Source organism: Aethalodelphis obliquidens, unplaced genomic scaffold (genome assembly GCF_003676395.1).
Source record: "Aethalodelphis obliquidens isolate GAN/ISIS:26980383/991018 unplaced genomic scaffold, ASM367639v1 scaffold8, whole genome shotgun sequence".
Lineage (NCBI taxonomy): Eukaryota > Metazoa > Chordata > Mammalia > Artiodactyla > Delphinidae > Aethalodelphis > Aethalodelphis obliquidens.
In genome coordinates, this window is record NW_020837952.1 from 17,814,038 (window position 1) to 17,827,202 (window position 13,165).

General features: G+C 36.4%; 1 protein-coding gene and 1 non-coding gene across 9 annotated transcripts in view; one reads left to right on the forward strand and one right to left on the reverse strand.

The window, feature by feature from the left end:
* The window catches only part of FRS2 (fibroblast growth factor receptor substrate 2), a 121,311-nt gene extending 108,535 nt beyond the window's left edge, over positions 1-12,776 (forward strand). For all 8 annotated transcript variants that reach the window (XM_027106994.1, XM_027106995.1, XM_027106992.1 and 5 more), the window contains 5 exons: positions 2,696-2,787; positions 4,319-4,505; positions 5,534-5,692; positions 6,053-6,216; positions 7,590-12,776. In XM_027106994.1, coding sequence (XP_026962795.1) covers positions 2,722-2,787; positions 4,319-4,505; positions 5,534-5,692; positions 6,053-6,216; positions 7,590-8,540 — 1,527 coding nt within the window. In that variant the 5' untranslated portion in view covers positions 2,696-2,721 and the 3' untranslated portion in view covers positions 8,541-12,776. The remainder of the gene's footprint in view (positions 1-2,695; positions 2,788-4,318; positions 4,506-5,533; positions 5,693-6,052; positions 6,217-7,589) is intronic.
* Positions 3,121-3,247, reverse strand: LOC113621403 (small nucleolar RNA SNORA25). The gene has a single exon (XR_003433185.1). It is a non-coding gene; the product is annotated as a small nucleolar RNA SNORA25 (small nucleolar RNA).
* Positions 12,777-13,165: the final 389 nt, after the last annotated feature.

A 13,165-nucleotide genomic window follows, 5' to 3' on the forward strand; every position in this document is an offset into this window, starting at 1 on the left:
TACAGCCTACCCTGCACTCTAGTCGTACTAGATGCCTCACTTTCTCCTGAATACATTGCCACCTTTCATGACTTTTATCGTTGCACCTAATTTTTTATCTTGTCTCAAGTGCCTATTTCTGTTTTTTGCCTAGCACACTGTTTCTGCTCACCTTTTAAAGTACCAGCTCAAATGGTGCTTCCTGCCCTTCCTAACCCAGAAAGTTAGTTGCTTCTTTCTCTGTGTCCACGGAACTCTTCTTATATTCTGATATGAGGTTTATCATAATGCATTATCTGTTGACATCTCTGTCTTTCCCTTTAGATTCATGGCTCTTCAGAGGTACATCCTGTGACTTAGTCATCTTTATACCATGATACTTAACTGGCATATTAAGACACCAAATATGAATCTTGTTTTTCTTTTATGTAACAAGATTTTATTTATCCTTATGTCATCACACATTTTCCCTATATAAATTTATTTGTTTACGTTTTTAATTGAAGTATAGTTGATTTACAATGTTGTGTTAGTTTGTGGTGTACAGCAAAGTGATTCAGTTATATATGTATATATATATAATTTTTCATATTCTTTTCCATTATGTTTTATTACAAGATATTGAATATAGTTCCCTGTGCTAAACAGCAGAACCTTGTTGTTTATCTATGCTATTTATAGTAGTGTGTATCTGCTAATCCCAAACTCCTAATTTATCCCTCCCCTACCCCTTTTCCCCTTTGGTAACCATAAGTTTGATGCTATGTCTGTGAGTCTGTTTCTGTTTTGTAAATAAGTTCATTTATATCATATTTTAGATTACACATATAAGTGATACCATGTGGTATTTATCTTTCTTTGTCTGACTTACCTCATTTAGTGTGATAATCTCTAGGTCCATCCATGTTGCTGCAAATGCCATTATTTCATTCTTTTTTATGGCTGAGTAGTATTCCATTGTATATGTATATATACCACATCTTCTTTATCCATTCATCTGTCAGTGGACATTTAGGTTGCTTCCATGTCTTGGCTGTTGTAAATAGAGCTGCTATGAACATTGGGGTACATGTATCTTTTCAAATTAGAGTTTTCTCTGGATATATGCCCAGGAGTGGGATTGCTGGATCTTATGGCAATTCTCTTTTTAGTTTTTTAAGGAACTTCCATACTGTTTTCCATAGCGGCTGCGCCAAGTTATGTTCCCAACAGTGTAATAGGGTCCCCTTTTCCCACACCCTCTTCAGCATTTATTATTTGTAGGCTTTTTAATGATGGCCATTCTCACCAGTGCAAGGACACCACCAAATATGAGTCTTAATTTAACTTTACTATTTTACTTATCACTTCTTTTGGTTTATACACTAGTATCCTTTTTTATCTGCTTGATCCTTACACCTGCCAGCATTCTTTATCTTCCTTTAGTGCAGTTCGTTCAGCTCACAAGAGACTTAGAGCACCTCCTGTGTGCTAGGTATTGTGTTAGGCACAGGGAATGCAAGAATGAATAAAGTCCATCCCTGCTGGGAAGGAGCTCAAAGTGGAGGGAAGTAGATAGATAGGTAAACAGTCTATCACAGTTTTTACTGAGTAAACAGTGTGAAAGATGCTGTGATACTGGGAAGCTCAGGGTGCTTTGGGGGTACACAAGGAATATAACTTGCCCAGTTGGTGGGAGTCAGAGAAGGCTTCCTGAAGGCACTGTACTCTGAAGTTGAATCTTGAGAAAGGAGCAGCATGGAAGGGTGTGAGAGAACAAGATGCTCTGGGGAAACTGTTTAGTATGGCTGGGTAGGACTCAAAGCAGAGAGGAGGGAAGAGGTTAGACTGTCTTTGTAGACAGAGACCAAATTGTGAAGGACCATGTGTCATACTGATGAGCTTTGCATTTTTTCCTGAAGGTAGTGAAGATCTGCTGAAGAATTTTAGGCAAATTTTAATCAGATTTATGTTTTTAATGTTTAGTAGCTTCTTATGCTTCCTTCTTTCCCCCTTTTTTCAAATACTGTCACATCCATTCTCATTCTTTCTCTTGTTTGTAAGTGAAGTTTTGAATTTTTCCTTTGTTCACTTGCAGTATTCTTCAACACTTAATGTCACTGTAACCACTTATCTCTAACCTTCTGTGGGAAGGGATTAGATAGACACACTCTTTCAGTTTTGCCAGTATTCTCTGTGTTAAGTTACAGCTTGAATTTTGAGTTGTCTTTCTCTCTTAATGAACTATTCCAGATTTGTTTTTGTGTCTTATTAACCAATTTTGTCTGTTGGGATACGTAAAGAATACTACAATGCATGGTATGAATCAAAATACTTGCCAAGCCAGAAGTCTAGCATCCTTTTGGAAATTTATTAATAGGGACTGAAATTCCTAATAAGCCATAAACGGTTAATTCCATGAATGACTTTATTTTAATAGTGTTATGTGTGAGAACTTAAATTGGTTTCTTTTAGATAATTTTAAAATAGGTAGACCTTTGCAAATTAAATTTGAGATTTCTGTGAAGTCTCCCTCACAGAATTATTCTTCTTGTTGCTGAGTAAAATTCTCCAGCTAGTTGTGTGAAATCTAGCTCTAGCCATTTATTTCCTTAGGCTTAGTTTTCCTCATCAAAATAACGCAGGGCTTATGTTAGATGATTTCTAGTGTCTTTTTCTGTTTTTTGACTTTTGTATCTTACATCTAATAATTTTTTGCAAATTATCTTTCATGTAGTGCTCACATGGTCTTCTGAAGAAGCCATGGGTAGCTGTTGTAGCTGTCCAGATAAAGACACTGTCCCAGATAACCATCGGAACAAGTTTAAGGTCAGTAAAAACTGGTTGAGATGTAGCTCTCACTGCCTACCTGGATGCTCTTCTTTTACTTCACTTAATTAACATGTCTTATTATTTCCTCACTTTTGTATTCAGATCCTTTTATTTTCCTTTTTTGTCCATTCTGCCTTTTCTTGTTTTAACAAATGATGACAACATTTCTTACTGACAGTGTGAAATCCTCTTTTCCTTTTCCTTTGGTCTTCCATATCCAGTTAGAGCCACACAATTCTGATAATACTGTCTTTTTTTTTTTTAACTTGGAAGACATTTACGTTTATTTTTACCTTTCGACATCACCAATCATGGATATGAGTGCCTAAATCTTGTATCTCCATCAGGAAAACATAGCACTAATGAGTGACTGTTAAATCCTCTGAAGAACTCAATCTTTGGTCACAGTGATAAGAGCCCCTGGATTTGGTCCCATCAGTCCTCTTTGAAATGACCTACTGATAATATTGTCTTTAAAATGCCACTTTGTAGGTGCCTCTTCAGTCCTGTCACCAGCTCCCAGTCATTGTTTAATGCTTGGACAATTTCATAACTAAACTCTATCTTCAGTCACCTCTGTGATGCATCCTGCAGTTGACATCAAATTAATTTTCCTCCTTCATCATTCTAAAACTTCAGTGGTATTCTGTTACTTAGATGCTAAGTGCTCCATTCCTTACTCATCCACAGTCATTAATCTCTCATATTGTGACCTCATTCTGCTGTAAATCATAGCCACTGGATCACACAAACCTAGGTATAAGTCACAGCCCTCTTGCTTCATAGCTTTGTTACCTTTGGCAGGTTACATTATCACTAAGTCTTTGTTGATTTGTGTGCAGTGGAGAAAATACTGTTACCTGCAGTTTAGGATCAGTATTAAATGACAAAAACACAAGTAAAGCACTTTGCCCAACCCAGGGGTATAGTGAATTCTCCCTAAGTGTTATCTGTTCTTTATAGTCTCTGGCCATTTTCTGAAACTGAGCAGTGCAAAGCCTTCTCTTACATGAACTCAATGCCAGTCCTGTCCTGATCTCGCTGAAACATACCTTCTTTGTCTCTGCTGTAGCACTGCATCTTCAGGATGTGCCCCCTAACTCCTGACCCACCAGTTCTCCCTCTTAACTTTATTTCCTGTCTAAATTTAATTATACCCAAGGCCCAGCTAAAGTCCCTCCTCTTTTTATGTGAAGGCTTCTCCAACAACCCTCCGCCACAGTTCCTGCATTTCGCAGCCTCTGTTGCACTCATTTGTTAGTTAAGCATTTACAGTTTTGTGGTGTTTTTCGTGTTTGTATATCTTATCTCCTCAGTGGGAATGTGAGTTCTTTGTGGATATGAACTGGGTATTACACTGCTACATAATCCATGCCCTAAACACACAATTGGTTGTTGAATGAACTAACAAAGGAACCAATAACTGAACCAATAAGCAATAGTACATTTTCCTGACAAATTAGTGAAATATGTGCATAACTGTCAAGTGGGAGCATTAAGTTAGCACTAATTAAACTTTATTTTTTAGGTCATTAATGTGGATGATGATGGGAATGAGTTAGGTTCTGGCATAATGGAACTTACAGACACGGAACTGATTTTATACACTCGCAAACGTGACTCGGTAAAATGGCACTACCTCTGCCTCCGACGCTATGGCTATGATTCTAATCTCTTTTCTTTTGAAAGTGGTCGAAGGTGTCAAACTGGACAAGGTAGGTAGAGCCTTTATTTTTTTTTTTTCTCCAAACATTATCATATTTGAAATAGCATTCTATAATTCAGTTATTCTATATGTAATGTTTAATATTTTACTTTTATCCAGAATAAAAAAATTCTCAAATAAGTGGATTATTTAAAAAAGAGACATTGGGCTTCCCTGGTGGCACAATGGTTGAGAGTCCGCCTGCCGATATAGGGGACACAGGTTCGTGCCCCAGTCCGGGAAGATCCCACATGCCGCGGAGCGGCTGGGCCCATGAGCCATGGCCGCTGAGCCTGTGCGTCCGGAGCCTGTGCTCCGCAACGGGAGAGGCCACAGCAGTGAGAGGCCCGCGTACTGCAAAAAAAAAAAAAAAGAAAAAAAAAGAGACATAGTACACTATGTATTCATTTATCAAGCATTTATTAAGCATGTTTTCTATGTCCAGAATTTTGGCTTATATTAAATTTAAGATTTGCAGTAAGTAAATGATTAGTCCCAGTAAATTGCCTCTATGTCTTTACTGTTGTAACTCTGGGAAAAGAACCTAAACTTTGGAGTCAAACAGAACGTACTTTTATTTTTTGCTACCTACTTCTTGAAAGTCCTTGGGCAAGTTGCATGACCTCTGACGCATCAAATTTCTTCTGTATCAGAGGGCAACGGTAATCCAATAATTAAACAAGGTAATGATTGTAAACCACAGAGCAAGGGCCTGTCAAGTGATAAGGAATTCCCTTGGTAATGGTAAGTTGGGCTCCCCCTGCTGTTAAAAAGCAGACTAGAGTAAGTTTGCAAATCTTGTTTTTGTCTTCCTTATTTTGAGCCATCACCCATGGACAAATGAAAATTATTCTGTGAACTTTTGGGTTTATGTTTTGAAACAGGGAATATAATTAATTTATCAGACATTTATATTAAAGCCTTTTCTTGCTATTGGTGCATGGAATGCTTACTTTACAAGTTTGTTCTTCGACAGGTGCTCCTGTGTCTTTTTTAAAGATGCAGTGACCATTTTTTTCTTCTGGTTTGTATTTGTAGGAATCTTTGCCTTTAAGTGTGCTCGTGCAGAAGAATTATTTAATATGTTGCAAGAGATTATGCAGAATAATAGTATAAATGTAGTGGAGGAGCCAGTTGTTGAAAGGAATAATCATCAGACAGAATTGGAAGTCCCCAGAACACCTCGAACACCTACAAGTAAGTGTCCATTTTCCTTCTTCTATTATAAACTATAGATTATGGTTTTTTAATCTATAAATTGTTAGGAATTACCATTGGCTAACGTAAGTATAGTGGTTGTGAGTTTTAAAAAACTTAGCTATAATTATAAACATTTTAAATATTTTAAATATGAAAACATTAAATGTTTCATATTATTTAAAATGTGAGTGGAAAGTTAGAGTGGAGGTGGTATGCTGTTTTGCTCTGGTTTCTCATATGTCTTGCCAGAAACACCTTCCTTAAACCTCTCAGTGCTGATTGTATTCTCATTCATTTTTATTCTCTGTGCCCTACCCCTGTATCCTTTCTTAAACCAATAAACAAACAAAAACTCAGCTCCAGGGTTTGCTGCTCAGAACTTACCTAATGGATATCCCCGATACCCCTCATTTGGAGACGCTTCATCCCATCCTTCAAGCAGACATCCTTCTGTGGGAAGTGCACGCCTGCCTTCAGTAGGTGAAGAGTCTACACATCCCTTGCTTGTGGCTGAGGAACAAGTAAGCATGTCCTACTGTCTAACATATTGTGTGGGGTTAGAGTGTTATTGTGCCAACACTTGAAGGTTTTAGTTTGAATTTTAGCTGTCGCTATTTGTTTATGACTTTTGTAGTGAAGACACAGAGGAAATAGCATGTATTTTCTGTCATATACCCAAATATATATAGGTGTTGAGGGAAACTTAGCATTACAGTAAGTTTGTGGGTTCACAGGAGAGGTGCATCTATAGATAAAGACGGACATAACCAATGGCCAATTCAGTTACAGTAACCTCCAATGAAAGCTTTTTATGTTACAGTTTTTATAGTTAGTGGACTACTAGCAATAAGGCAGATTTTGTTGTGTTTTAACAGAGCAATTTAATATTCCTGACTATTATATTTTCATTTTAGGAACGAAGTTAGCTGGTTAACATTGTCTATGTATTACTTAGTTATACTTATCTTTTGTCAACAATATGGTTGTTTATCATGAAGAAATTTTTACTGTTTTGAAATCCATTTGGTTGTGTTCTTTACTTGTTAAATGAGTTCTTATTTACTATAATTAAATTTCCCTTAGTTTTGAATTTTATTTTTGAGGTTTTCAAATGTTATGTATAGACTTCTGAACTTTTTTTATATTGTCCCCCCCGCAAAATACCACAAACTTTTCTAAGTAGCATTAATTTCCTGGTATCTATTTTATATCTATGCATTTTACAGAACTCTTATTGAATCTAGTAGGGTCTGTTTCTTTGTATAGTCAGATCATCTATAAATTATGATAAATTTCTCTCTTCCTTTTTAATACTTGTTATTTCCTATTTCTAAATCAGGTTTTAATGCATTGATGAGAATTTTAAAACAACATCAAAGTAATAATCCCCATTTGTTCCTGAGTTTTTATTTTTTCTACAGAATGCTTATCATGTTTCACCATCACATGTATTTTGTTTTGTTTTGTTTTGTTTTGTTTTTGTGGTACACGGGCCTCTCACTGTTGTGGTCTCTCCCGTTGCGGAGCACAGGCTCCGGACATGCAGGCTCAGCGGCCATGGCTCATGGGCCCAGCCGCTCCGCAGCATGTGGGATCTTCCCGGACTGGGGCACGAACCCCTGTCCCCTGCATCGGCAGGCGGACTCTCAACCACTGTGCCACCAGGGAAGCCCCATCACATGTATTTTAAAGCAGTTATTCTTTTATCAAGCTAGGAAGACATTTCTACATTTCTCCCACCTCCTCCCAACCTTTTTGTTGGTTAAAAAAACAGGTACAAAAGCTTTGAAGTAAGAATATACTTAGAAAGTTAATAAAATTAATAGATATAGTCAGGCAAATTTTTTTTCTTTTTAAAGCAAGTTTACTGATTCACTTTCCTCTTTTGTTTTAGGTACATACCTATGTCAACACTACAGGTGTACAAGAAGAACGGAAAAACCGCGCAAGTGTGCATGTCCCATTGGAGGCGAGGGTTTCTAATGCTGAAAGCAACACACCAAAAGAAGAACCAAGTAATATTGAGGACAGGGACCCTCAGATTCTTCTTGAACCTGAAGGAGTCAAGTTTGTCTTAGGACCAACCCCAGTTCAAAAGCAATTAATGGAAAAAGAGAAACTGGAACAACTTGGAAGAGATCAAGTCAGTGGAAGTGGTGCGAATAACACGGAATGGGACACTGGCTATGACAGTGATGAACGAAGAGACGCGCCCTCTGTTAACAAACTGGTGTATGAAAATCTAAATGGGCTATCTCTCCCCAGTGCGTCAGGGCTCAGGAGAGGTCGTCTGCCGTCCACCAGTACCTCAGATACCCAGAATATCAACAACTCAGCTCAGAGAAGAACTGCATTGTTAAACTACGAAAATCTACCATCTTTGCCTCCTGTTTGGGAAGCCCGCAAGCTAAGTAGGGATGAAGATGACAATTTAGGACCAAAGACCCCATCTCTAAATGGCTACCATAATAATCTTGATCCAATGCATAACTATGTAAATACAGAGAATGTAACAGTGCCGGCAAGTGCTCACAAAATAGAATATTCAAGGCGTCGGGACTGTACACCGACAGTCTTTAACTTTGATATCAGACGCCCAAGTTTAGAACACAGGCAGCTCAATTACATACAGGTTGACTTGGAAGGTGGCAGTGACTCTGACAACCCTCAGACTCCAAAAACGCCTACCACTCCCCTTCCACAGACCCCTACCAGACGCACAGAGCTGTATGCTGTGATAGACATCGAGAGAACTGCTGCTATGTCAAATCTGCAGAAAGCACTGCCACGAGACGATGGTACATCTAGGAAAACTAGACACAATAGTACTGATCTGCCCATGTGAGCCCAGAAACCATTACATTGTTTGCACCTTTGTGAAGTTTTAAAAAATGAAGATGCAAGTGCTTCATTTTTATTTCTAAACACTAACTCCTTTTATAGACTGATAAAAAATTTTTTTCTGACTATTTCATGTGCTTCTTTAAAGGGAAATTAAAATGTAGAGCAGGTACTCATAAAAGAACACTAATTTCATTCTATACTACTCATTACTGTACAGCAGCATTCCCATTTTCACAGTGCCTATTTAAAATGAGAATTGAAGTGAGTGACATGCTGGTCAATTTTTATTAAGATTCTGGACTCATGCATATCATTCACGTCTAAGTCATGGTTGGCATTTAAAGCATATTATAAAGCCTCTTGATAATGTGCATTGCTAACAGATAACTCTAGGCTTTGAAAGTACTATTTGTAGATTTACTATTCATGGTATGTGACCTCCAGCATGTAACATGAGGAATCCTTTATTTCATTAATTGTAGGCTTTTTGACTTGAGCCAGGACATATGTATGGAAATAGAAGTACCACACCTCCTATGTACCAGTCAGTTCCTTAGCCTTCAGCGTTTCTAGAAAGAGCCCTACGTTCGTGAACATGGTTTGCTGTTGGTGTGTTGAAAGGCAGGAAAGAGACGAGGTTTTCTCTTTACTCATCTCATGGTGTCATTTGAAAGGCATGCCCAGATATCTTAGTCAGAATTACACATAGGCTCAAGAATCAGTCTCAGGTCACTTTATCCAAAAACATTTGAAAATCTGAACCATGATCTCTTGAAAGTTTCTCTCCTACAGATTATTAACAGTAACATTGTTTTCTGGAGGCATTTGTGCCATTAGATTGCCATTTACCTTCAAGTTTTTCCTTTGGTGTTTGGGATGTCTAATTTTGTTGCTTCATGTCTTTTTCAATTTAGGATGTTTGAGTTTGTATATAGTTTTGAAATTGGATTATGTGTTCATTTTTGTTTAGTTTGCATTTTTGTCAAATTGTGGTTTTGAAGGTTCATTTGGAACTTACTGTTATTCTATAACAGGGTTGCCCTTGTCCAGTATTTATTTATATGCCGTTTACTTTTCAAGTTGATAAAAGCATTCTCACAATTTTAAATTTCACTTGTGTTCATAGGTGATCTCTTAAGCAGCTGAGAAGAAAAAAAAAAGGAAGCTACTTTTAACATGCAAATTTCCCTAAAGGTACTGTGTTTTCTCTGTGGGCACTCTCCCAGCACTTTAGCAGTGATCCCCTCAGTCACACGGCTGCAGCTGTACTTTGCCCACTGTCGTGCTCCTCAGCTCTGCTGTCCTTTCACTCATAGCTGGATCTTGGGTTATCCCTTGATTTTAATAGAATGTTAAAATTGTTGCCAGCATAGCAGGTACAGTGGAAGTCTTATAGCAATGACATTGTGTCATAATTTAGGATTGAAAATGAATTGAAGTTTATATAAACTGATGAGAGTCCATATGTCTAGCTCTTGGAAAATCAAGAAGTTTCCAGTTTCCCAAATCCTAGAGAAGATAAGAGCAGGTAGAGTGGAAAGAAGGTTAGATATCCTTGCAAAATACGTCGCTGTCTCCTCTAAATATGAGGAAATTTGAGATTTTGGTCTGGATCTACCAGATGTAACTAAGGTTAATTTAGCATGAAAAATTTCAGTCATATAGCATCCAATCTGTTCCATAAATGACCTAACTATAGGACAGTGAATGGATTAGCAAAATAATAGGATGGGACCATTATAAAGAAAATAAATTATTAAAGATGTCTTTATCATTTTTAGTGCCACTGGTTTATGTGCATAGCAGAATCTTCTTTCTTTTCTGTGAATTTGGTGCTTACCAAAGTGTTCACTGTTCTCTAAAAAGAGAGCAGTGGTATAGGTATGCAGTTTCCATTTTAATGTATTGTTCCATTTATGCTTTATTCTGAGTAGATTGCTAATTGTGCCAAATTTATGTGATGATTTTTGTAATGTGGAATAAGAGTTATGATGGAACCAGTGCACATGGTTTTCTCCGAAACAAGCAGTCAAGACAGAACGTTAACCTCCAAACAAAAGGGCTGACCTATTTACTCATTTTGGAGGTTGGATACTTTCTTTTCTTACTTTTCCTCAGCCTTTTCATTTTTCCTTCCAGATTCTGATTAGTTTTTATATTTTTTAAGCAACTATAATATAACCATTGCAATTTATTCTTTCAATACTGTGTGCTTTAAAAATGAAAATGGGACCAATTTGTCTGCTAAGAATTTGAGTTTTAGGTACTACGAGTATTAGGGAAGATGTATACAACTGGTATTAATTTCTAAATGTCTCTGGAAATCACCTGTGTTCCTATTTAATTAAAAATAACATAGAACACTATTTGTCCTCTGCAGTAGTCTAGTAATGGGCATTAAGCTCTGTTCTGGAAGAATTGTACCAATTACTGGGTGCATTTTAGAATGAGATATTTTATTGGGATATAATTGTGGCCATATGTTTCAGATTTTCTGAGACAGACCTAATTTTAGATATTCTGTTCTGTTGATAGATCATGTGATCCCACTTTTTGGTTTTGGAAATATAGTCATTGATCATATGCTTTTCCCCTAATAGAATCCTGTTTTATCCATATAGATCGTAACAGCTTTTATCCCAGACCAGGGCTGGAAACTGATATAGGTATTACATGTGTTTTTTCTTAGTGTGTTTTATTTCCCAGGTTCATCTTCATTTCAAAATGAAAATATGGTGCCTTCCCTCCCTCCAGGAAGATTGGCAAATAGTTCCTTTTATTTACTGCTGCTGTGGAGTGATGAGATATGCACTTTACTTTTGAAGACTCAGCAAAAAGCTTTTCACTTCTCAGTATATCCAGAATAGATCACATTTTGGACTTCAGAAAATTTGCCAAGCAGTCTTTGTTTTTACAGATATTAATGTTGACCCCACAGTTCAGTGTTGTGAGTCAAGCTAGTGTTTGTGTATCCCTCCCCCACCAAAAAAAATCCGTGGCGCAAAGTATAAAAATGTACCTCAATAATGTTCTATTAAAAATGGGACAGGGGCCTTATGTTTTCATAATTTCCCAATAATGTGCCACCATATTTTTGCCTCAAGGTAAAGGTCTTAACAAGCTAAAAAATACATCCCATTTCCCCTTGTGCTGTTCCTAACCCATAATGTCCAAGTGTTTTGTGCAATGTGTAGTGTGTGTGTATAAATATATATATGTATATTTGTATATACATATATATATATCTATATATATATATATATATCCTTGAAATAGACATACCATCAGAGACAACATTCAGAAGTAACTGATGTATTGGCATCTCTTTCTAATCTCTGATATGTGAGGTATATGGTACTAAATTACCTTTTCCCTGATGTTTGCCAAATTTGAATAAAGGCATTGGTACAAAATCACAGAATGTATAGGAAATGTTTTTGGCTTGAAAAATTAACAAATATTTTATGACATACCACAATATACTCCGCCCAAACCAGCACCCTATTTTTCCTGTTCTTTACGTCCCTTTTCCCCATCCCTACATCCTCTTTTTTTTCTTTTTTGGTGTAACACAATTCTTTTGTAGCATCATTACAATTGCAGTTCTATGACAATTGGACAATAGCAGCATGGAAACGGACTGGCATTAATAGTACAGTAGTCACCAGTGTGCCACATTTGCATTGGTAAATGCAAAATACACATTTTATAAAGGACAAATTTTGTGTTATGTTTTTATTTTCATTACATTGTATAATATTGTAAGATTATGTATGTCCTAATTTGCATTATAAATGTTTTTTTCCTACGTAAAGGCATAAATATAGCAACTTTGTATAAAGGTAGCTTATTAGATTTTTAATTTTGTCTTTTATAAAAAATTGTCTAACAGTGGGACTAAAAAATTGTCTAACATTGCCAAATTGTAAATGAAATATGAATTTTACCCCCTATAGTTAATTTCGTTTATAAGCATTCCATATTTCTCTAATAAAAGACATAAGTGATACAGTACTATGCATAAATTGTATTTTAATGCTGTTTCATATCAGCATTTTAAATTTTGGTTTGCATTTTTAATATTGGCAAAATTTACCACTGTTGATTAAACCTTGTTGTATATGTAACAACATCTTTTGCCCTCTAGCCCTCCCCACCCTTGTTCTCTATTTCTCCCTGTCAGTGCCAACTTCATACATTTTGTAGCATGGCAATAAAATATAACTTTTACACTGAGGCCAAGTGTGGCTTTTTGGAGGATGTGGACATGGGAGGATTACCCTCTAGTTGTTCTTTGCATATGACTTTTTGCCATATAAGCCATGTTTCCAGGCATGAGGAAGTTATCTCGTATATGATGTGAATGTACTTTTAAGGACAAGTGTGAATGTGCTTTTAAGCTTAATTTTTGTCCTAACAAATAAGAACTAATTTTTTATTTTTGGAAAAGTCAGAGTTCTTGAAGTACAATCAAACCTTTATTAACTGGAGTACTTAAAGAATAAGCTAATAATTGAATTTAGTTCAACAATGGCTAAGCAACACTTTTTAAAAATCCTTATTTATTGTAGAGTATTAATATACCATCCTAAAAATTATATATAAAATATGGTTTAATTTTAGATG